The following is a 25,982-nucleotide window of genomic DNA, read 5'->3' as shown; positions in this document are numbered from 1 at the left end:
GGGAACTCAGCTTCTAGACCCCGCGTTAAGTATCCTTTCGGCTGTGGCCTGCCGCCGCTTTGTTTTGGACCTAAGTTTTGCCCATGAAATGTGATTTGAAACTTAACTTTATGCTCTGGCAATTGCACATTTCATGGGTCACAGATAAATGATTACCAGCATCAAGGAAAGGACATACTGTATACACTTACAGCTTCATAATGGCAAGAGGTGGGGGTGGGGCTGTGGGAAGAGGGGGGATATGGAGAGGATGGAGCAATCTCTGCCAAATATTTGCAGGTGTTGGAACTATAATAAGGCATTGGCCTTGAGAAATACTCCAAACAGAAAACTCTGTATCCATATGTACGACTGAGATAACAAAAGACTGGATAGAATAAGCCTGTATCTGCAGAACACCAGCTTTTTGAAAACATCCGAAAACATGAAAACACTGGATGACTGATTAGATATTTGGCACCACACAGCCATAGTCCTAGTCTCCAGGGTTGGATGGAGCACAAAAGTATTTTACCAAAAGATACTTTAGTCTGTAACTAATCAGTAATTTTTGCAGAAAGAAAAGCCAGATTTTTGAATTGTTCCCCTTTAATTTTTTTAGGAAATGCACAGAAAATTCTGATTATAAATTAAGTGGAAACTTTTTTTTTTTTTTGCTCATTTTTGGACCGAGAGTGGAAACATATGAATCATTCCCAACCGTGTGGTTTGTTATGTTGTCTGGAACATCTTGGACTTTGGAGAGGGAGAGGTGCTGCGTGTGCGTGTGTGTGTGTGTGTGTGTGTGTGTGTGTGTGTGTGTTGGATGTGTGGGGATCACTTTGGTTTGGTTTCCAAGTGTAAAGGCTATCAGTTCTCCACATGAAGCAGAGAGGAGGTCTGGCTTTTAGTGTCACATATATTCACACTTCTTTGGGTTAATTTTAATTTAAAAGCATTTAGGATTATCCCCTTAATCTGCTGGATTCTTCCCCAAGGAGAAAGGAGAAAACTGGTCATCAGAAGTTATGGGGGAGATGGCCTGGAGCATACTCTTCTGGCCATGAGGGGAGCATGGGAGTCCTGCAGAAGAAGGGGAAGGAGGATAGTACAGACATCTAGGGGTTTTACTTTCTGGCCAGTAAGTGAAATGGGGTTTATTTGTTCTTTTCGGTTCTGGAGCCTTACTGTTGGCCTTTATAAATACCCTTTCTGTACTAACCTCCCTGAGTAGGATTAGTGGTCTCTAGTATTTATTTGTTCAATAAAGAATAAACACACTGTTACAAGACGAAAGGTCAGAATAACCAGAAGCCAGCCTGTCTTCTTAACATGTGCTCAATCCAGATTAGAGGGTTTGGGATACTTACTATGGTTTATTATTCTTATTTAGTTGTCCGTTCTAAGTACATGCCCTTCCGAAGTCCACTAGTGGTTCAATTAATTCTTCAGTTGCAAAGAACAACTTTGTTCACCGCAGTTATAACAGTAGAAAGGCCTATCAGAGTCATTATTTCCTCCATCCCTTCTCTTTCCACTTACCAGTCCCAATATATATTCTTAGCTCATGATATGTGCCGTATTTCTATAAAAATGCTTCACATGTTAAGAGTTTTCATTGGCCGCGAGTTTCTCCCCTTGGAAAAGATCGATACTATTGCATTAATAAATGTTGGCTTTATAAAAAGAGGTCAAATTTCAGTGGCTCTGTATTGATGACAGATCGCAACGTGGTGTTCTAAGTCCCGTACGACTTGGTTCGCATGCCGCCCTTCCGTCTTTCCCCCCTACCACTCTCAGACATGCTACCTTCATCTGCCCAGACTAGCCTCCTAACTGTCTGCTCAACATACCACCCCTTCTCTTTGCTGCCTCCTAACTTTGACCCATGCTCTTTTCTTGACCGGCTTAGGAATCCTACCCGTTCTTTAGTCCCCAGCTAAAACCCCACAAGGCCCACTCCAAAACACCCCAACTATCCCATAAATTCTTTGAGGCCAGGCACAATGTCTTTTATTTCTTCAGTATCCTCCTTCGTGCCTTGCACATATAGTATATGCTCAAGACATTCAAATGAATGGAACCTTTATAATGGATCTGCAGGAGGTATACCACCAGCGTCTATAGCTTGCTTTAGCTCTCATCTTGTAAGACATAAATCTGTCTTGCCATTGTGACTACTTTAGAGGTCTGAAAAAAAAATCTTCTGTGGACTACTGATAATGTTAAAAACCAGAGTGTTAGAAGTATGGCATGTCCTTAATTTTAAGTGCCTATTCATTTGGATCCCTGAATTTTCCAACTGCCTAACCCTATGGTGACATCTGTATAAATCAGATGCAATTATTATAATTCTCTTTGAGAGTGATGTCTTCACATTTCCATGCCCATAGCCTGCCAAAAATATAGCTGATGAAAACCAGGGGGAATAGAGGAATTTCCTGAAAGGAATAAACAAGCACATTTTCTTTTTCTCATTACATTTCCACAAATTCATTACTACAAATAATTCTTAAATGCAGTTACATTTACATATCAGGGATCTTGTTGTTATAAAATATTACCTGGCACTACAGTAAGCTTTTTGTTATGGGAAAGTAAAGCGCACACACACACACACACACACTCACCACCCCGCCCCCCGACACACAGAAAGAGAGGCTGAGACAGAGAGAGCTAAAGATTGCTAGACAAAGAGAAAGGAGATATGAGACTTGGAGAATGTTCAAAGGAAAGCCACAACGAGAGTTAAAAGGTTGGAAAATATGATATTCTAGAATCTTATCAGAGTTGATTACTTGCCCTTCTTCCTACTCAGTCACTCTGTCATCCACCCACCCATTCTCACTCAGCTACCACCTTCTCCCAGTCATTTGTCTGCTCACCCACTCGACACCCACTTCTGTCTGCCAAGACAGATACCCTCTCAACTTATCTACCACTGGGCCTTTGACTGTTTTGGAACCAGCATGACTATTAATATAAGAGAAAGAAAGAAATATCTTCATGAAGGCCTGGGTTGAGAGGGAGTATATTTGCATACATATGTATGTGTTGCCATATATGAGTGTGTGTATTTCTGCATGGCGGAGAAGCTGCGAATGATTCTGTTTGTTTGTCTATGTATATCTATAAACGTGTGTCACCGTGCATGAGGAGGAGAGAGTGTCTGTGTTCATCTTCTGTGGGCGTATCTGTAGGGAAGTCGGGTATGAGGATGCCATGCGCGTAAGGCCACGAATGTGGTCCCCCTAAGAAGGGTCATGGCCTCAGTAGAACCTATCCTGAGACTAAGGATCTCCCTAATAAATGAGCCATGTCATAAATTCTCATGATAAGAAGAGGCTTCAGTGAGGCCAGGTTGGGTTACTGTAGGTGAGGGAGCAGAAAAAGTTGTTTCTCCATTTCACTCACTTAGGTACCGAATCACAGTAGCAAAATACCATACAAGCAAAGCGTTTGGGTCCAGATTTGCACTCTCTACAGCATGGTGGTGGAGGTATGGGGGTGAAGGTAATACCTGGCATGGGGTTTCTAAACTAGCTAAACTAGCCTTCAACTCCTGATCATAAAATCATTCCTACTTGTGGATCTGGCTTCTCTGTGGTCTCATAATTGTCCATGACATGCTCCCCATTATTTATAATATGTATCAAATCTCTACGCATTTTGTGGGGGCAGGGGGGATAAAATGCATTTTATTCCATCTCGACTCAAACTGTGTGCTAAGACTCATCTGAACTCCTGTTCTTTTCCCTCTAATAATTATATGGAGTCTCTGGCTCTGTTCTCACATAGTATTAATGTGTTGGAAGGTATTTTCTATTTTTTTTATTGGTTTGAGAGCAGGCTTAGCAAGTGGATACTCCTATTATCTGCGCTGCTATCTCTCTGTTTTTTGTCATTTCTCTTGTCCCAAGTCTTCTCCTCACCACCATCTGCAAGGAGCTAACAATCGTCAGTCCGAGCACAATTTATGAAACTGTTGACTCAGAGATTGATTCCTGGGCAGATGAAAATCCTGTCTATTCTTATTGGGCAAAGGACATATTCCAGAAACATAATATAGGCGAGGAAAGATGAAGGAAAGAAGAATTATTAAGCCCAAAGACACAAAGTTGAAAGGGGGAAAATGTGATAATGACACGCAAGTTCTCAAAGGGTTGATGTAATGAGGTAATGTCTTGTTCTTTATCTCCCCTGAAGACAGAACAGATATTAACTTAAACTGTAGCACCAGGGATCGAGGCCAGGGATTCATTCATTCACTTAACAAACAATTCATGAACACTCATTTTGTTTACTGAACACTTCAACTGTTCAAGTCATCGTGGTAGGAGCTGGGGACACAGGAAATCAGGCACAGTCCCCGCCCTGCAGAGCTTTGAACTTACTAAGAGAGACAGATAAGTACATCAAAAATTCCAAAGCAGTATGGTAAGTGCCATGACAGAGGTGTGCACAGGACGCTCGGACGCACAAAGGAAGAATTAAGGAAAGGGAGTCATGGGGCTCAAAACAGGGAATCATGAATGAATTAGTTGGAGAGGAGGGTCAAACTAGAGACTGTGAAGAACAAGTTGGCAGGACTTGGGTGAATGGCTGACTGTATGGTTACAGATGGTGGAGAGAAAGAATTAAAAAATGACTTTAGAGTAGGAGATGTCTTGAAGAATAGTGGTACTGGGGATAGAAATGGGGAAATTAGGACGGAGCTAGCAGTTTTGGTGGGATGATTTGACTTTAGCTTTGAGTTTGATATGATCGTGGGTCATTCAACATTCGTTCATTCATCATTTACTGAACACCTATTGGATACTAAGTACCAGAAAGGATGTTGGGGTTACGTTGATAAAGAGAGCACAGTCCCAGCCCTGGTGGAGCTTTCAGCTCACTGTGGGGAGACAGATAGTTAAGAACACAGTTATAAGACAGTGTGGTGAGTTCTATGACAGTGGAAGCACAAGGGATTGAGAGAGAGCATGGGAGGGACATCCATCAAAAGAGACTTTGGGCGGGTTTTTGGATGCCCTGTTGGGGGATGGGGATGGAGTAAGGGGCAGCCAGGGCTCTCGCAGAAAGAAAATAGTTTGCTCAAATATCTGGAGCAGGGAAAACATGGGGGTACTCTCAGAACTGAAAGGGCAAATGTTCTAGAAGGAGTTGAAATTCAGGCCTCTGTGGTGGCTGAAAGATCAGGGCTAGAGACGTAGATTGAGTGCCTTCAGCATGGAGGTAGAGTCATGCAGTGGTGAGCTGAGTGAGGGCTCAGGATTGAGCCTTGCACACTCAGCGTCTAGAAGGTAGACATGAAGGAAGAGCGTGTGAAAGGGGAAGGAGAGGATATTCACGAGAGGCAGGAACTGAAGAGGAATATTTCAAGTAGAATACAACATTGAGGACTCCAGGAAAGTAGAGTCGGCTTTGGCTCACTATTCTGTTATCCAAATAAAACACTGGATTTAGGTTTTTAGTACGGGTTTTCTTATAGAAGGTCCAAATAAAAATTGACACATTTAAGCTAGAGATTTAGCCATGCAATGCACCTGAGGAGAGGGGAAAGAAAAAAAAAATGCAGGATGGTTGGCGATAGCGTTCCTGATAAGGGCACTAGGGGAGTCATGGGTCTTTGCGGAATAATGTCAGAACATTCTGGAAAGAAGAGGGATGGCCTCCTGGTTCCCACCAGGGTGGGTTCACCTGGCTTGAGGACCAGTCTGGCTATTCTCCAATGAACTTCAGGTAGAGTAGAACTTGTGGATCGAGCATATCACCTGTATCTCATTCCGGGACATAGTCTGTATCTACACAACAGCAAATAAATGTTTGGGGAAGGAGTACACGCTGGCAGAAGGGGTGTGGGCTTCAGTTGGTGGACCAGATGGTGTGTTCTGCTGTTGAAAGGCCATATGTAATTGATATATAAAGTGACAGACTGAAGCAAAAGCAAAGTAAGTATTTTAAGACAAGCAGTTAAAAAAAGAAAGCAGAATGTGACCCCAAAAGTGTGCTAAGATTTTTGGTTACCGGCTTTTGGAATAGCTAGGAACATCAGTGAGCAGACAGGATGTCAGAAAAAAAGAGCATGTCGATAAATAGTCAAGGGGTCACTGGCTCAGATCATTTTTGAAGATGAAGTTGCCTTCTGTGAATTGGGAAGGCTCCAGGTTTGGGGTACATCGGCCTTTCTTCCCTTCCCTTCTCCTCCTGCATCCCCCAAAGGTCAATTCCCACATCAAAACAGTTGGGATCGCGTGTAGATTTAAATAACGTTCCCCTCATGCCTTCTAGAAAGCAAAAGAGTTTACAGGCATTTGGTGACAGTTCTACGTGTTTAAATAGAACAGGCAGAAAGGCATCACCCCTTTCTAGGCTTCAAGACGAACCGTGTCAGGTAGGGGGTGTATCAGTGTGCTCACGTATGTGTGAATACATGTGCCTTCATGGAGCATGGCAAGTGGCAATCGTGGTCGAGAGCATGTGCCATCAACGGAATGCCTGGCTTTAATGACGAGGCAGTGTTTTGACGGATAGCTTGGTTTCTTGAGGGAGCCAGCGAGAAAGTTACCTGAAACAACGTGTGTCTACAGAAATGGAGGGAAAAAAAAAACAAACCCAGCAACTGGGGCTCCTGGGTGGCTCAGTCAGTTAAGCGTCTGCCTTCTGCTGGGGTCACGGTCCCGGGGTCCTGGGATCGAACCCCGTGTCAGGCTCCCTGCTCAGCGGAGAGTCTGCTTCTCCCTCTCCCTCCCTCTCTCCCTCCCCCTCTCCCCCCTGCGCGTGCTCTTGCTCTCTCTCAAATGAATAAATAAAAAAATCTTTTAAAAACCCCAGTAATTATTTGAGAGGGCTAAAGAAGCCATTTCTTTTTATGGGATGCTGTCTGGAAGAACAGCCCATGCCTGGTATCTCAGACATGGCCAACATTCTCCTCTTTGTGAAGGGTAGAGCAGAACACAAAGAGGCCAAGTCTACATGATACAAATGAAGCGGAACTCAGATAAAAAACCGGCATCGGTGTTGACCGTCAGTTTAGCTCACTTGGGCCTTTTAAAACCTCAGTTATGCAAAGCAGCCAAGTATCCCCCTCACGTGGTGCTGCTTAGACCCGTGTAGAATTTCGTGAAGGCTGTAATGATGGAGTCATCTGGAGGTGACGAGGGGCTTAGTCTCATGCTGCACCCCCACCCTCTGAGCCCCACACAGGGGAAGCACAGAAGGACCCAGAGGTAACCTCCTGTGGCAGGAAATGGGAGCTTCATCCTGCTCCCCTGCCAACCTCCTGTTCCCCGTTTCCTCCCAGCAGATATCTCCATTCCAATCTCCCCTGCCACTCTGGCTCTCTCTTTGTCATGGTTCAGCTTTCTGAGAAAGCTACACTAACGAGGCCTGGACAGAGGGAGCCAGGCTCAGTGATTCACTGGACAGCACCAGAGAAGAACAAAACAAACGGGTGTTTCAAAACCAACCCGCAACAACACAACACCAGAAAGACGCGTTGAATTTTCCATAAGCAGACTGTACACACACACACACACACACACACACACACACACACACACACACACACACACACACACACACACACACACACACTCTCTCTCTCTTGGTCTACTTCGCCAGAATATAGGCAAGATAATTACTTGGCTAAATCAATGAAATCATTCGAGCCTACAGTGACCCCGAATTTCTAGTTCTAAATGATTCGCCATTGCCAGGCATGATAAGGAAGGGTGAAGAAATGGAATGCATACTTGCAGCAATTCTCCGTTTCCCTTTACATATGTTCATTATCGAGAATCAATTCCAGTTTGAGAGGAGGCTTTCATTCCTTGCAAATGAAGAGGAAGTGAGTAAGTAAATGTTCGGGGTTTTCCTCAAATTATGTCTCATAACGTAAGAAAACAGTGGCAAAAAGCCATCAGCAGATGGTGTTTTCATTAGCCAGAGATTTATTTTTCCAAGCATTTTCATATTAATGAAGTAAAGTTGAAATTAGAGTCATCTTGTCAGTTTTAGTTCTGTGGTGGTAAAATGTGCTGGCTTTCTGCAAATTGCTAGGGGGCTGAAGCAAAATAAGCATTTGCCATAATTTTTGATGGTAACCCAAGGTCCGTAGTCAAACCAGACCCCAAATTATGTGTTCAGCCCTAATTTTTGTTTTCCGTGGCTTTACAGAAGCTGCGAGTCTCAGTGCTGGGCCATAAATGAGGAACACACAGCAGGGGCACTTAGTCCTGCTTGACACTATGAATTATTTATAGGCTATTAGTTTCACGACAAGTGTTGCAACAGGTTGCATGGACTTGTTGGAAAACATTTTCCCCATGGAATCCTGTGTTTGAATGGAAACACATTACAGTCTGAAACACAGATTTCTAATACTGTATCTGCTCTGAGTTCATCAATCTACATTATATCTACCTCCTCAGTCCATATAGTCAATGGTGAGACATGGGATTTCCACGGGTCTAGGAATCTGGACCCCTGTGCTAGGAGAAGTCATAACTGATGGGGCCCATTGCCTGTGCCCACTGTCTAACCTAAGCTGGACAATTTCATCGTACCATAGGTCTGTCTTAGTCACCCCCCAAGCCAAATTTTTGAAGAGGAGTCCAGACGTGCCGCCTCCACATCGTCACTACTGAGGGACTCCCTAACTCTGTACCTTTTAGCATTTGCTTCCAAACCCCACTGAAACGCCTTTTTTCAGAGGTCACCAGTGACTTCTAATTACCAAATCCGACTGCTTTTTCTTAGTCCTCCTATTTCTTGCCCTCTCTGCATAGCGGACAGGGACAAGTCCTTTCTCCAAACGTGTTTCTCTCGATTATCCTCTCAGCTTGGCCCAGACCTGCAGTACCAATGGCCTTGAACATCACAGCTTCCTCTGAACCAGTGTCCCTGCCCCTAGGCTCTCCTGTTTCAGTCTGCCCTACGTTATTGCTGGTAGGTTGAACTCATAAATGCTGCCCAGATTATGTCATTGTCTTGCTCCAAAGCCTTTGGCAAGTCCCCACTGCTAAAAAATAAAAATAGGTACAAAATCCCCACTTAGGCATTCAAGACCTTCAAAACAGGACCTCCAGCTGCATTTCCAACCTTGCCCCCCACTACTCTCTTGTACCCTCTGTTCTAGCCAAATTCAACTTCTCTTCCCCGAACACGTCCTTATACTTTATTCCCTTTCACTCACATTATTCGTTGTGTATGGAACACCCTGTCCTCCTTCATTTCTGTTTGTTAAAATTTGCCTTGTCCTTCAAGACCCACTTTCGTTTCCCCTCCTCTTTCTCTTGGAATTCACTGCCCCCTCACCAGAGCAGGTGCTTATTACCTTTGGTTGTATCTGATCTCTGAACTTCTGCCATTTTTTTGTCTCGTGACATCTACTTAGCTTAGAGATCATGTTCAAATCAACAGTTGCTGCCCTTCTTTCTCCCTTCTTCACTCTCTTTGCCCTTGCTAAGGAGAAGGCCACGGATGGAGACGGTTGGGGAGTTAAAGAGGGCCAGGGGAGACCCTGTGCCCAAGCCAAGAACAGTGGAATAAATGGGGGAAAGTGACTTCCACGGGAATAAAGCCAAAGAAACCAAGGGAGATCTGGCAAGAAGGGGAGCAAAACTTAAGCTGGTTCTCATAATCCAGTTTGAGAACAAGTGACATCAGACTGCCCATCCTAGAAATACATATATCCATGGGAATACATCCTCTGGGATGGACTTATGGGCCAGTGCCAAGAATACTAAGGAGCCACAGCTACTTAGTAGACAAGAAAGGGGCCAAGTACATGAGTCCTCTCCCCATTCCTCCATTCCCTCCTATCAAAAACATGAACTTTGAACAACTACAAACCGTAGGAGCCATGGAGACAGCAATGAAGTGATGTACACAACCAAGGGAAGGAATGTTAGCAGAATAAGGGCCAGAAGTTGGGGTATTACATTGGAACAGACTTGGTGGGGGTGTGGGGATGGTGAGTGAGAGAGGAGTGGATTTTGGGACTGGTCCTAGAGGAAAAGCCACCAGAGCTGAGGACTTGGGAACGGGGAGGAATATAAAAGCCCATTATCAACCTACCGTGAATAACATTCTGTTTTCTTCACATAAGGAATGGGAGGGAGTAGCTTGCGCAACTGGAAATACACTAAGAGTTCTGAGTACTGTTGTACTCCTGTTATTTTAAACAGATTTGCAAAGTGCTTCTCCTGTGTACCAGAAAGGATCTATGTACCAGTAAGCAATGATAAGCAATGGATGTCCTACCTTGATACACCAGGTGTCACGTTTTTGAAGTCTATCGTCTCCATGGGCTATTCCTTAGGGCCAAAAAAGGGAAGCTGTGAGATACAATGCTCTATTTTGACGAACCTCACAGTTAAAATACTATCTTTTTTTCCCCTGAAGGAACCTACTGATAAATCTAAAATGTTTCCAAGGGGAAAAAAAAAAAAAAAAACCCGAGAAAAAAAAATCATGAATACTGGGGAAAGGCTGTGACTGAGGCTAGAGAACTGGGTTCTAGGCCCAGCTTTGTCATCTACTAATTGTAGGACTGCAAAGAACACTTTACCCCCATTCTGAAGCTCAGTTCTCATCTGTAAAATGCTGACATATCCTACCTCATGGATTGTTGTGGTTATTAAATGTTGTATATGAAATTGCCTAGCAGAGTGTCTGGCAAGTACTATTTGTTCAATAAATTATGGTTCCCTTAGTCTACTCATCTGTAAAAGAGAGGATAATACCTCTTCTCCTTATGTCATTGGATTACTATGAAGGCAAAATGAAATACTATGAAATACTTTAAAAAGTTAAAAATATTGTAGAAAACATAAAGTCGCCTTAACATTAAATTCCTATATCCACAAAGTCATGAATGTCATCTTTTCTCCAATAATGAGAGCCTGGACCAAATGCACAGTGTTATTCATTAGCACCTAGAACAGTGCTTGGCCCACAGCAAGTGCTCAATGAATCTTTGAAATGTTTGCCAACTGACTGAATGATCTCCACATGATATTGGTTCTTAAGCTCATTGAACCTTTCTTATTTTTTCCCCTCTTCCCTGTTTCCCTCTGGCTTCATACTCTCGGGGATGGCAGCAAACTCTGGAGATGAACCTCACCAACCTGGTTAAGCGCAACAGTGAACTAGAAAATCAAATGGCCAAACTAATACAGATCTGCCAGCAAGTTGAGGTACGTAACAGAAACTTTTGCAATTCTTTCAGAGGACCCGGATCAGGCGATCCTTGGGGGGACACTTGAGCCTTGTCAAGAGTGTAGCTCAGCCATTTGGAGTGAAGGGCTGAATGATAGTTCTAGGAAGTCTCATTCCCTTAAGATGCTTGTTCCAAGAAGAGTGTCAGATGGCTATTGTTTGAACAGAAATAGGTGGGTGGTGGCCATGAACTGGGGAGACAGCAGTCCAGGGGGTAATCCGTTCTTTCCAAGTGGCAGGCAATATGAGAATCCAACATGCAGTGTGTTTCTTCTTTCATCAAACTGGACATCTTAGCTCCCTAAAGAGATCCCTGGGGTGTCACAGGGGCATCTGGGAATCCTGGGTCCTTGGAGTCGGGCGAGGTTCGTTCCGGGCAGTATTGTGTCTGTGAGAGTACTTATCAGGATTGCTTCTCCTGTCCCTAGCCTCTCCTCCCTTTGTCCCCACGCACCTCCCTTGATCCTCACTCATCACCGTCCCACTTGCTCTTGTCATCAACAAATGCTCTCTGTGTTCAAGTTGTCTGAACTGTAAAGTGTCATACAAGTCTAAAGTTTTTGAAACCTCTTACCTACGTCAAGGTGACATCAAAGAGCAGAGCTTACAAGAGGAGTCAGTCTTTTCATAAGTGGCTGTAATAAAAGAAAGCTGTTACTTCTCTTTCTTTCTCAAGAGCACAGGACTTCAGCTGTAGCGTTTGGTTTTTGTGTTGGTTTTGTTGAAGAGGCAGCGGTAGGGCTTCAAGTCTAAAGCGGGTCAGGTAAAATGTTATAGCACTCTTCCTGGGCAGTGATTGGACAGAAATGTTTCTAATTCTATTTATAATCTCATGGTCTAGTTTTAACCTTACTTGCGTGACAGATAAATGTAGTGGTTCAAGTTAAATCCCACCTAGGGATTTCTACTTAAGGGAGTGTGAGAATCTTCTAGTAAGAAAAAGAATCCTCTTATACGAGTAAGCACTCCTAATTGTTTGGATGTCTTCAAGTCTTGCATTTCTTAAAGTAGGGTGTACTTGGATGATGAGCATACCATAGCAATTTAATCCGTGCTAGGCACTTTGTTTGTGGAAGAGAGTGGTGCTTTATGGAGGGTGCAGAGAACACCAGTTAAACTCAGGGGTGAGATTGTGGAAATGTAGCAGGACATTTAGGGAGAAGCCCAAGGAAATGGAAAGAAAGAACCCTGGAAGGTAAGTTACAAAATGGGGTTCTAGACTTGACGCTGCCATTAACCGGTGGTATGAATTTGAGTAAGTCACTTAACCTCTCCGCTTCAGGGTCCTTACCTGTAAAGTAAGGGGTTGAACTGACTCCCTGACCTTCGATGTGTCTTCCAGATTTCAGGGGTCATGATTCTGCGAACGGTTACTTTCTTTATTCTCTTCTTTGGTCTTTGATTTCGTCCTTTACTACGCGCGGGGAGAAACAAAGCAGAAGGCATTTTAGAGTGCTTTTCAGCTAGTCGAACTCTGTTCCACTCTATCAAAGCTTCTGATTATGCTGTTAGATTACAGTATAAGAAACCCACACTAGTGGAGAGACAAGGAAGTATTGTAAGCAGGAGACAAGATAAGGGATCCCTTGGCTTAGAATTCTCATGGTTGAGGGCGGGGTAACAGCTATAGTGAATAAAACGTGGTTAGAAATTATAATTATCACCTTCCTCATTCTCATCAAAAAGACTATTAAGTATAGTGTAAGTTGTAGTCAAATTAGCAAAGTAAGCAGTTTGTTTTCATTGCTTATTTGCTCTGAGACCTCTCTAACATCTCATCATCCCACCCCTGGGCAGTTTATCACTCTGACCAGCCTCACCCAAACAGAACCCGGTTCCAGCCCTTCCCAGCCCACTGCACCAATCAGACCTTTTGTATTCAGGGCCCCACTCTTTTCAAGCAGCGAGGAGCTAGTCTCATAAAACAATGCATCATTGTGTTCATAGAGGAGGACTCATTCTGGCCCTCTAGGTAACAGGCAATGTTTTAACAGTGCCTTTCTGAAGTCAGTATTTGGGCTTGAGCCTTGCAGGAGATGACACCAGTGCTGCCAAATATAAGCCAAGTGGGAGGGAAGAGCAGCCCCATGATGAACCAGCAAAGGGGCGGGGGGTTAAGAGGCTCCCTTAGAGATGCTCGTTAAATCCCTTGCGTAGGCCGCTGTCTGCTCGGGCACACAAAAGGTCACCTTTTGCTAATACTTACTTAGGCACAGCTTTGTACCAGGTACAAAGAAAACAGCATGGGTGGGCACAGTATCTGCCTTCGGAAGGCTTACACACTGCGCAAACCCACCCCGATACGGATATACACATGCGGGCCATAGAGACAATGGAATAAAAATGTTAACCGACGGTTGGCAAAGAACCATGAGATCCGGCATTACATGTCAAGGGTGAGAGTGTATTTGGGGAGTTATCTCCATAGGCGCTCCAGTTTAGGATTCTTTTTTTATTTTTTTAAAGATTTCATTTATTTATTTGACACAGAGAGAGACACAGCGAGAGAGGGATCACAAGCAGGGGGAGTGGGAGAGGGAGAAGCAGGCTTCCCGCCGAGCAGGGAACCCGATGCGGGGCTCGATCCCAGGACCCTGGGACCATGACCTGAGCTGAAGGCAGACGCTTAGCGACTGAGCCACCCAGGCGCCCCCAGTTTAGGATTCTATCTTTGACAGGAACCCTGCAAGATGGCTTATGGAAGAGTGTGGCTGTGCTCTATGACATCATCCCTTCTGAAAGGTTGGGATGTGCCCTGAACTTCCCCATAATAATAGGGTGAGTCCAGGGTACTTATTATACTCATTCAGCGCAGAGCCTGTGTGTCCAGACGGCTTTGGAACAAGCCCCGGGATTAGAAATGCAGCTAAAGAAGGGACTTGAGACTTCATAAATGCTTATAAATACTTTATACAATGAAATAAATAGTAGGAGACTGGTTGTCATGAGAACCGGACACTAAAGGGTGATGTGAATTTTTTTTTTTCTTATTCTATCGAATCCAGCTTTGTCTATAAGGAATGACTCTATTTGCAGTGTGAACCAGGCCTTTCACGTTGGGCGGGGGTGGAGGATACCAGCGAAGGCACTTCTGAGAAAACTGGAATAGGGCTATTTTCCTGCCAGACCTGTTCCCCTTCCTTATTGTCTGCAAATGTTTTTGTCGCAGATTGACTTTTCATAAAGTGGCCGTAAATACTGCCTCTCTCCTGGTTCTTTCTTCTTGTTCTCTGTTCTCCCCAGAAAGTAAACAAGGCTGCAGTCTTCCTATTATTACAGAAACAGAGATTAGGATCACCACAGATTTGTTAGCTGAATTCCTTAGTAAGTCAGCCTGTTCCAGTTGCTGCCCAGCTTCCAGAATTCAGGGGATAGGCAGTTGGAAACTGTTTTTTTTTTTTTTTGTTGGGGCTGGAGAGCATGGGAAGGAGGCAGGAGCAGAAGGAAGAGTCCTTTAATCTGGTTAAGGGAGGGCCATGCTTTGACCCCCCCCCCCCACTCTGGCCACTTGATCTCTATATATAGTTCTTTGTCCTTTCTCATCAGGCATCCTTTGTTTACATTTCCAAAGGAAATCTCTGTTTAATGCATAGCCAAGGGAAAATGTATACCAACAGATGAATATTTCCTCTTGGTTTCCAAGACCGTGCTGTTTTGTGAATAACAAGCATTCCTGAAGATATTGAGGGGAAGAAAAATAGTTAAGTACTTGGGGATCGGTCAGTTGACAACAAAGCGTTTCTTGAGCCAACACTGCGTACTCAGTGCAGTGGGCAATTTGGGAACTATAAAAGAAACATATGCTGTTGCTGGCCTCCTGGAACTTTTGAGTCTAGCTAGGGAAAATACAGTTTCTAGTAAGAAAGAGAAGCATTTAGGAAGCAGCACGCAGTGTAGGGAAGGTAGCCTTTCCGTTTTTACTTCTTTAGCGTCGTTGGTAAGTGTCAGGGAACTGAGCCCACGAAAGCACCTTCCTGGATATTTTGTGTGGCATCTGTTTACAACAGTCCAATGGGTTAGTCCATCCCAGAAGTCCCATGGGCAGATTGATTTCTTTCTGGTCCTTCTCAAGCCTTTTAAGGAGCTGGGTGGCTTCCCTTAGCTCGGTCTTAGCCTCAGTTGCTTTCAGAAGTCTTACTGTAGGTGGCTCGGCGTTCTCCCCCCTTTCTGCCCGTATCACGTGCTGACAGGGTATTTGGCTTGTGAAGGGCAAGCAGCGATGCCTAACTGCTTCTCCAAGCAGAAAAATAGGTGTTTGAACGGGAATTAATTTTTAAAAACCACGCTTCTGTGGATGATTTCAGCAGATGCTCCTTAAAACGATTTAGAGTGGTGGAGCTAGGAGCAAGAATCGAATCGAAAGCATTAAAGCACAAATCTGTTGGTTGGAAGAGTCTTCTCCAAGCCCCGAGGACATGATGAAATGAAGGCGTGAGTAGAGTGAAGTCAGTGTAATCAGGGAAAATCTCATAGAGAAAATGCATTTTAGCCAAATGTTTAGGGAGGAAAAATAAATGACTCCCTCTGCCAAGACAGAGAGCGGAGAGGCATTAGAGGAGGTGGAAAAGAGCCTGTCATATGGGCAAAATGGTATGCTACGCCCTGGGTGGACACTGGGTAGACAGAGATAAATAGGAAATGGTCCCTGCCCTCAACTCAAGGGAGCTTACCTGACAGGTAAAATGTCAAATACAGTGTGAAGTGGTAATTATTGTAATGAAGGTAAGTGCAAGATGACAGGCTAGCGTGGAGAAAGAAACACCTAAGTCTGCCCAAGGGACTTAGGAAAGATGGCAGAATGGAGATTAAAAAAAAAAATCGAGTTCTCTTGAAATAAGTGTTGAATTTTGCCAATGAGAGTGAGGTAAGGTAGTGAAGGGGACCCCATGCAAGAACACGGAAGGGTAAAGAGCACAGAGATGTGCAGGGCACGTCTTGGTTCAGCCAGAATGTGAAAGGTGAGACTCATTCATTGCAAGAGGTGAGTGTGGAGTCCCACGGGCGAGGGCCTAAATAATGAAGGGCCCTGTAGGCCATATGTAGGTATTTGGACTTTGTCCTGAAGACTCTGGAGAGCCATGGAAGGATTTAAAGCAGGGGAATAACTGGATAAGACCTGCATTTCAGGACTGCTCTGTTGTAGTGCCCCCACCCCCGATGGAGCAGGGGTCAAAGGTCAAAGGTGAAGGCAAAGAGACCACTTTGGTGGCTTTTTACTGATGCAGGGAGAGACAAAGGCCCAACCTAAGGTAGTGGTAGTAGGGTTAGGGAGGAGGGGATACATTCAAAACACTTCTGGGAGGTAGAATCAGTATTACTTGGTGATCAGTTAGATGCAGTGGGTGAAGGGGTGAAGAGAATAGTAGGATGATCCCCAGGTTTCTGTCTTGGGTCACTGAATGGATGTGTCAACTTTTAACTAAGTCAGGAAACACAGATGGAGGTCTTTTTAGACACGAGAGGTTTGTCACGCTGTGAGCCAGATAGTCAGGTAAGAAATGCCTAGTAGGCAGCTGTCTGACTGGATCTGGAGGTCAGGAGTGAGGTCTGGGGAAGTGAAAAAGACCTAGGACTCATCAGCACCTAAGTAGCACATAAAGCCACGGAGAAAGTCTAGAACGAGAAGGCCCGGGACAGATCAGCCCAATTGTGTGTTACGCAGAGTACAACGACAAACCGACCTTCCCGAAATAAATGGAGAGTGTGGAGCTTTTCATGAGATTACTGAGGAATGGTGTGCCTTTAAAAAATTTTTAAATATCAGAGGGGCGCCTGGGAGGCTCAGTCAGTTACGAGTCTGACTCCTGGTTTTGGCTTAGGTCGTGATCTCAAGGCTGTGAGATCGAGCCCTGCCTCAGGCTCTGCGCTCAGCGAGGAGTCCGCTTGAGTTTGTCTCTCCCTCTCCCTCTGCCCCTCCCACCTGTGTGCTCTCTCTCTTTAAAAAATAAATATTTAAAAAAAATTTACGGGGCGCCTGGGTGGCTCAGTTGGTTAAGCGTCTGCCTTTGGCTCAGGTCATGATCTTAGGGTCCTGGGATTGAGCCCCATATTGGGCTCCCTGCTCAGCGGGGAGTCTGCTTCTCCTTCTTTCTCTACCCCTCCACCTGCTCATGCTCACTCTCTCTGTCTCTGTCTCTCTCTCAAATACATAAATAAAATTTTTTAAAAATTTAAATATCAGAAGTAAGTGATTCATTTGTGCAAACAGTCAACATTTTAGGAATTACCTTCATACAGACTATAATAAGTAACACTTAATGAAGATTTCCTATGTTCCAGGTGAGCACTTTATATATGTAAACTCATTTCATCCTTCCAACAACTCTTAAACACTATTATTACCCCTGCTTTACAGGTAAAACATTAAGATACAGAGGGATTGAAGTGATTTTACCAAGGTCATGCTGCTAGTAGGTAACAGAGTAGGGGTTTGAATCCAGTCCCTTTAGCTCCAGAGCCTGGGCCCCTAACCACCCCGCTGTGCTTCCTTTGGCAAAGCCAAGGTACACACCGCTTGGCTATCTCTTGTCCATCACCAGTGGTTCCTGACCCATCGTGAGGATGATTTGGAGTCAGGGGTGTGAGTGAAGGATGTGAACGCCGGAGGAGAGCAAAGGAGAAATGAAAAACAGAAGGGAGGGGGGACACCGTCCAAACGGAGGATCACAACAGCAAAGGAAGAGAAGGCTTCAAGGTGTGGAAGGTTTGGTAGAGTCCATTGGAGTAGTAGCAACATCATACGGGAAGGTATCATTAGTGACCTCTGGGAGAGAGGGTTCAGTGGAAAGGTGAGGATGGAAGACAGACTCAGAGAGGTCAAGGAGATAGTCAAGTTGTAAGGAAATGCAGACCACCAGGAGTTTGATAGCAAAGGTGAAAAAAGGATTCGAGTGGTAGTTATTAACCTTTTGAAGTGCAGAACAATCCGACTCACCCCCCCACACACATAAACTCTAGTCGTTTATTCTGTGACCGGGCAGCTAGTAATAGGAGTCACTAGATCCACTCTGACTCACACCGCCCATGCTTCATTTCTCCTCCTCACTTGGCTTCCAGCCACCTTTCCAGCCCAGGGCCCTCTTGCCCAGCTCCAAAGCCTCAGTTTCTACAATTCCGTCCTTCCAGAAATGGTATATAGGTTCTGGGATGCAGCGTGCCATGGTAGGTTTGCAGCTGGGCAGACAGGAGTCATGCTTGCTGTTGTAGCCTTGGACGTGTAACTACTCTGCGCTCGCTTTCATCCTCTGTAGGGCTTAGACTAATCATATCTTGAAGGGAAAGGTAGTACATGCAAAGCACTTGCTACTGTGCCTGGGATAGTCAAGGCTCAATAAATGGTAGTAGCAGTTGTTGGTGTAGTGAGAGGAGTAGGGGTAGTAACAGGAGCGGGGCTGTTAGCAATAGTAGTACTTAGTGATATTTCTGGGCACCACACCTTTGCCAGAGATTCCTCTCCCAGACCTCAGGACTTCTAGAGGTATTTATCTTTATTTCCGAGGGTGGGGAGGACAGTGATTCCTGAATGCGCACCATCAATTTCAAATTTAACGTACATGAACTAGAACGCTCCTTGGGAAGGAGGGTGTAGTGAAGTGCAGCACTAAAAATGCCGGGAATCTCAGCCATGTGACCCTAGTCAATAACCCATCAACAACTTGCGAAGGTGGTACAGTAAAAAGGGATCTTGTGCTCAATAAGCTGCTCATTTTCAGTTACTGAATTAAATTTTACCTAGTGGGGAAAAAGTTCACTGCCCTTCTGCAAGAATATCTAAGGGAGTCTTTAAGTTGATACTTAGGTAAACTTGCCTGTTATCGGGCCCATATTCCTCTTGATTACTGCCTGTAAGCCAAGGCAAAATAAATACATAAACTAATAAATAAAATTAAAAAAAATAGAAAAAAGAACACTTTTAGGGAGGGACACATACTGTCATTTCTAGTGATTTTAAAAAGAGAGCGTTCTTTGGGATTTTTAGAATGTTTATTAGCCAAAATGTTCTGTATTTTTGTGAGAGATCACAGAGCAAGTGGAGCCGACTTAACAGCTCCTGAGGAAGATTTGGGCTAGTAGCACCTGGTGAGAATAAAATAGCTATTTTGAAACCAACGTGGAATTACAGGTGGAAAAAACGATTTCCATGAACAATAAAACGTTAAGTGCATAGTGACCTAGCCAGTCTATTCATTTATACCACTGAAATGATTAATTCAGAGTATTACATCCAATCCTATTAAGTGTATGGCAATTGACATTTAATATAGATGAAAAACCTAAATCAACTGTGGAAATCCAAGGTGTGCGCAGAGCCTATTTTTATACTAGGAAAGCAAAGGCTTTATGATTTTTCAGTCATCTAAAGCATTCCATTCTTTTTCAAACATACTTTTTGACAATTCTTGCTAAATTCCAGCAAAATAGAAAATTCGAGGACGTAACTGCTACATTTGAAACATTTGGAGGGTATGGACACATGGCAGGGTTGTAAGGATAAAATGGGTTAGGATTAATACTGTTTTTCCTCTCCTCCTCCCCCACATCTGTAGGGCATCTAGGCTCTCTGGTGTACTCATGTTTTCATAGTCAAAACAGTTCATAGAGGCACACACTCTCGTTCTGTTTTTGCACTTTCTTTGGCGCAATGAAGCTCGTTTTATAGCCCCATTTCCCATCTGCTGCCTTCCCCCTCCAGTTCCCGTTTCTCAGTGTTCAAATTCCAGGTTACTCACCGAATGACCAGAACACCTGTCTAATTTTGGACCCCCTCCTGGCTCTGCTCTTTGCACAGCCCACCCAGGTTCCCCACGTCCAGCATGCCCTTGGAAGGTTGGTGGAATTCTAATAATTCAAGCGAAAGTCCTGTCAAGCCCACTCTGTACCTTTAAATGTTTCCAGTTCTACCCCGACCTCCAATCTCTCTTGCCTCAATCCAACCCCCCAAAAGACCAAACCAAGCCAAAACAAAGACAAAAAGCCCCCGTAAAATGAAAATAGCCACCACCACTAAACAGACATGCACATAGCCATTGAGATGCCCTTTCTGGGGCGCCTGGGTGGCACAGTCGGTTGGGCTTCTGCCTTCAGCTCAGGTCATGATCTCAGGGTCCTGGGATCGAGCCCCGAGCCCCGAGCCCCACGTCGTCTGGGCTCCCTGCTTAGTGGGGAGTCTGCTTCTATCTCTCTTTCTGCCCTTCCCCCACTCATGCGCGAGTGCGCGCGCATGCTCTCGCTCTTTCTCAAATAAATAAAATCTTCAAAAAAAAAGAAAGAGAAAGAAAGAAAGAAAGAAAGAAAAAGAAAGAAAGAAAGAAAGAAAGAAAGAAAGAAAGAAAGAAAGAAAGAAAGAAAGAAAGAAAGAAAGAAAGAAAGAAAGAAAAATGCCTGTCTAGAGAAGTCTAGCTGTGTGATAGGGTGAGCAGGCATTGGGAATGGGAAAGAATCCTAATTGAATCATATGTGCCGGGCTCTATGCTAGAGGCATTCTTGTCCCTGATCCCACTTTGTGTTGGTGACAACCCCATGATACCATTGGTGGCACTCTTGTTTTACAAGTGATGCACCCGAGGATGAGAGAAGTTAGATGCTTTTTTACTCCATTAAATAGCTCTAGAGGCATAGATGGTCTCTTCGGAAGCCCGGTCCATGGCAAGCCTCTCAGGTACAGATCTTTGAGAGCCCGGAGCAGCTCTGTCCTCACAGCCCTTGGCGGGGTAGGAAGCAGAGGAAGGATTGCGGCTCGAGTTGGCAGAGGGAAGCAGGAGCGTCCACCACTCAGGCACTTTTACTTGCTCAGATTATTTTTGTGCTGTGAGACCCAAGTGAGGGGTGAAAATCGAGCGGGGTAGCTCCAGGTTGCCGACACGGACCCGAGTCACACGGGCAGTTTACTGTGGGACCTGCACTTCCTTCCGGAGACTGCTCGGTGGGGTCCTCCTCCCGGGCTTGTGCATGAGCGTGTTGCCAGGTAAAAGCAGTCTCCGTGCCACACATGTTTCTCTTAATAGTTACAAAAGAGGTTGACAGCAAAGATGTACTCTCAAAAGCGGACTTAATGTTACCACATTTAAACAGCCTGTGAGTAAATACAATACCCCAATGACTGCAAATACATAGATTTCCTCAGAAAAAGAGTGGGTGCATTGTTACTCTTAATGGTGGATCCGTGTCCTTTGGTGGAGATTATTGAGAAGTGCACGTATGCCCAGGGAATCAGCTCTTTACTCCACACCTCAGCCCCCGCCCACTACTCCTCTCACCTAGCTCGTATGTTCAATCCAAGTTTACCCCTTCTCGGGCAGTTCTGGAAACTCTCATTACCGCCAAGAGCTTTGTGGGCATTAGCTCATTTAATCCTCACAATAACCTTGTGAGGGAAGGACTGTTATGATTCTCAGTTTGCAGATGGGCAAACTGAGGCATAGAGCACGGAACTAATTTGTACAAAGTCACAGATAGGTGGCAGAGGGAGGGTTGGTATCTGGCCAGACTCTGGAGTTCCTGCTCTTATGACCATATGCTGTATTAAAAGTGATGCGAAAAGCTGAAAAGGTTCGTCAATCAGTGGCTCTATGTACTGCCTTTTGCAAGTTGCTGATTATCGTGCCTATGGTCAGGGTAAGGACAGATGTCTATCTGGATAACCAGTCTTGGTGTGTTATGTGAGTGTGCATCCATGTGGGAACGGCTTGGTGTGTATCTGGAGCAGTATGTGGGCATCCCTTTTTTTTTTTTTTTAAAGATTTTATTTATTTATTTGAGAGAGAGAATGAGAGAGAGAGAAAGGTCAGAGGGAGAAGCAGGCTCCCTGCTGAGCAGGGAGCCCGATGTGGGACTCGATCCCGGGACTCCAGGATCATGACCTGAGCTGAAGGCTCAGGCGCCCTGTGGGCATGCCTTTTTAAAAAATATTTATTTATTTATTTGAGAGAGAATGAGTGGGGAGAGGGGCAGAGGCAGAGGGAAAAGCAGGCTCCCCGCTGAGCAAGGAGCCCGATGTGGGACTCGATCCCAGGACCCTGGGATCATGCATGACTTGAGCTGAAGGCAGATGCTTAACTGACTGAGCCACCCAGGTGCCCTGGGCATGCCTTTCTTTGTGGTGATACACTTTCCGTAGAGCATGAACATGCTTTACATGCCTTTGCACTTGCTATATACATCTGTCTGTCTATTTTGTAGATGGCTGCCTCTGTGCGCGCGCGCGCGCACGTGTGTGTGTGTGTAGGGGTGATATTATAAAGCGGGCATATGTGGAAAGAAGAACATATGTCCAGTGAGAGAATTAGTGTTTAAACTGGATCATGAGGTCTTCTTCTTTGACCTCTGTTTTTTTTCCCCCCCTGAGAGGGTTCTTCACAAACCCTTAGTATTTTCCACATAAAGGAGGAGAAACTGGGACACAACTGGAGGAGATTGCCTTTTGTTTCCTCCGATTGGAAGTGTTGTCTCTTGTGTTCAGAGCAGGTGTCCCCTCTCGTCTCCTCTATATCCCACACCGGTTTCCAGCTTCTCCTTAGCAACATCAAAGGCATGAGACAATCATTGGCCTTGGAATAATTTTTTAAACCAGTGAAGCTTTAGCTACAAAACTGCATTGTACCAATGGGAGTCCATGTCCTATAGAGCCACAGGGTTCCACCTTTAGCTCCTCCACTCCCACTCTATATCCGGGTAATTGTGCACTGGCCCAGATCAGCGGGTGGAGGAGCGCGCCAAGATGTCTTCCTAGAAACATGCCAGGTGGAGAGGCAATCACAGGGCATGAGGACCATCAGAGAAGGTGAGAGGAACAAGGCAGGAAAGGATCACAATGGGAGTTAGCACGTATATGAAAAAGAAGCGGAAAATAATCACAGTGTGCCAGTTTACTACACACGACAGTGTGCACACACAACAGAATTCTTGCCAAGTTTGTGGGGTGTTCTAGCACCCGAAGAGCTCTGAATTTTCTAGCCTCCCTATTCTGGGCTATTCTGGGATTCTGATTGCCACCCAGTCATCAGCCAAGAAATCTGAACTATTTTAGAAGGATTCCATTGGCTTTCGAATGAAATGGAATTTATGTTATATTGGTAGTACAGAGAGAACATTTATATTTAAGAGGCAAAAAAAAAAAAAAATCTGATCTCACACACGAGTAGGCAAATTGTATGTTGTCTGCACGCCGGGGAGTAGAATTAAACATCTTCATGCTTTCATACTCCATTTCTGTCAAAACCAGGATATTGGCAGCAAACCATCTGAAGAAAACCACTGACCTCCAGTGAGTCCATGCTTAATGCTAACCCACTGTACAGCTCTTAACCCAGTGACATGTCATTAGCCCAGTAGGCAAAAGCCTGGGTTTTGGTGTTATTATTTGTGGTCTTTTAAACAGTAACTACCCTTATAGAGAGTCAGTAAAACCTATGTCACTTTTTCCTTTGTGAACCTTTATCAGAAGGTATTTATTAAACTCCACTGCGTGCTTTGTTAGCATTGTTTGAAGTGCTCTGGGGACTAGAGCAGGTATGTAAGTCACTGTCTTTGTCCTCAAGGACGTTATTGTCTAGTTGGGGAAGCAGCCCTAACAGTATGAAGCAGCTGTAAGCAATACAAAATAAAATCACTGAGTGCGAAATCGTGTGATACCAACTTTACGTGCTGTTAAGAGGTCCGAGGAGCAGGAGGTTGAAGAAGGCTAACGTTATCATCACTATATCATCAATAGCTACCATTTACTGACACTTAATATGTGCTATTGTGCTGTGTGCTTCACAGGCATTATCTCATTTAATCCTCTCACCTACCTCTGACATAGGCATGGTCATTATCCCCATTTTTTTTCAGATGAGGAAATTCAGATAACTAAGTGACTTAGGCAAGGGACGTGTTGGGATGTGAGATTTAGAGAGGCCAGGAAGGACCTGATCACAAAAGACCTGAAAACTCACGTTAAGAAGTTTGGAAGTCATCCCAAGGTCAGAAGGAAGCCAGTTAAAAGTTAGTGTGAAGCCATTTTAAGTATGGGGATAGTGTGTCTTTAAACAGATTGTGCTACCTGGCTGCTGTGTTAAGAGCACGTTGAGAAGATTCAAGACCAAAGATGGAGGGACAAGGTAGGTGACTGTTGTAGCACGGTGCGTGGTATATAGTCGGTGCTCGGTGCACATTTGTTGGGTGGATGGATAGTTAGGTGGAGGGATGGGTGGATTAATTTAAGGAGGAGAGTCTAGTGGACAGAACAAGTGAAGTAACAATAAAGGATAGAAGGGGACAGATTTGAGTTTTATTTAGGAAGTAAAATGTATGGGATTTGATCCTTCATTGGATATAGGGGATGAGGAAGGGAAGTTAAGAATGATGCCCAGGATTTCTGAGGGGCCAAGTGGTGCCATTTATTCATTTAAGGGACATGAGAGAAGAATCACATCTAAAGGAAAAGGATATGGGAAGGAGATGTGTTAGGGTTTTGGAAACACTGAGTTTGTGGTGCCCGTGCTTATGCAAACAAAAATGTCACTAAGCCGTTAGATATGTGGGTCTCAATTTCAGGAGAGGAGCTTAGGATGGAAATAAGGATAAGCAAGGCAAATAGGGATCTTTTTGGGGTGACAGAATTATTCTTAAGTTGGATTGCCGTAGTGATTACACGATTCCGTAAATTTACCAAAAATCATTGAATTGTCCCCTTAAAACAGATGCACTTAGTGGTATGTAAATTGTATCTCAACAAAGATTTTAAAAATTAAAAAAAAAGATAAGCAAGGCACTGTCATATAGATGGTAGTACTGAGGCCTTCGAAGTGGGTGAAATCACATAAGAGAGTTCGTATATTAGAACTCTGAGAATACTGGCATCTAAGGTACAGGCAAAGGAGTTGGAGTGATCAGAAGGATAACTAGCAGAATTAGGGCCATGGAACCTGAGGGAAGAGAGTATAGTATTTACAGAAGAAGTAAATGGATGATCTTTTTTGTTTTAATGAGAGGACAGACATAAATATCTTTAAATGCCAATGGGAAGGAGACATTTGACAGGGAGAAGTTGAGTGAAGGAAAGAGAAGGGAAGATGAATCAAGCAAGGACCCGGAGAGGATGGGATGTAGAGCATAGGTAGAGGGGTGAACTTTCTAGGGGAGGAGAGATCTCACTTCTTTGTAACAGACAGGAGGGAAGGATGGTTGAGGATGCAGGTATGTTTGTTTACTGGCTTGTGAGAATTGGAGGGAATTCTCTAGAGTGAATCCTTTTCTCTTTGTGAAGAAGGAAGTAAAATCATTTGCTGTGTTTTTACTATGAGAAAGGAGGTGGTGAGCTTGGAACTCTGAGGACTGTAAGAGTTGAATCCACTACATAGATGTAGAGAGAGCTGTTAAGAGGAATATAAGATCAGTAGGAAACATTGGGAGCCCACTTGAAGCTGAACACTAGGAATTCATCTATTTGCTTGTTTGTTTATTTATTTTTAGAGAAAGAGCATGAGCCTGGGGTGGGGATGGGGAGAGGCAGAGGGCGAGGGAGAATCTTAAACAAGCTCCACACCCAGCGCAGAGTCCGATGCGGGACTCGATCTCATGACCCTGAGATCATGACCTGAGCCAAAATCAAAGGTTGGATGCTTAACTGACTGAGCTCCCCAGGTGTCCCTGGACACTACGAATTTAAAGGGGGAATCAATCTATGCTTGTGTGATCAGCATATAGGTTACACTTAAAACCATGAGAATGAAAATGCCCAGGGAGAGTATGCTGGTTAGGTAAGGGGGCGGGGAATGGAGATTATCTATCTATCTATCTAT

The 25,982-nt window shown here is 44.4% G+C and overlaps 1 protein-coding gene across 5 annotated transcripts in view; it reads left to right on the top strand.

Moving 5' to 3' along the window:
• The window catches only part of MID2 (midline 2), a 97,547-nt gene that overhangs the window by 15,554 nt on the left and 56,011 nt on the right, over nt 1–25,982 (top strand). For all 5 annotated transcript variants that reach the window (XM_027608258.2, XM_027608255.2, XM_027608257.2 and 2 more), the window contains exon 3: nt 11,085–11,180. In XM_027608258.2, coding sequence (XP_027464059.1) covers nt 11,085–11,180 — 96 coding nt within the window. The remainder of the gene's footprint in view (nt 1–11,084; nt 11,181–25,982) is intronic.

This window comes from Zalophus californianus, chromosome X (assembly GCF_009762305.2).
Source record: "Zalophus californianus isolate mZalCal1 chromosome X, mZalCal1.pri.v2, whole genome shotgun sequence".
Classification (NCBI taxonomy): domain Eukaryota; kingdom Metazoa; phylum Chordata; class Mammalia; order Carnivora; family Otariidae; genus Zalophus; species Zalophus californianus.
Note: the sequence above shows the minus strand (reverse complement) of the source record. Positions and strands in the feature narration are given on the sequence as shown.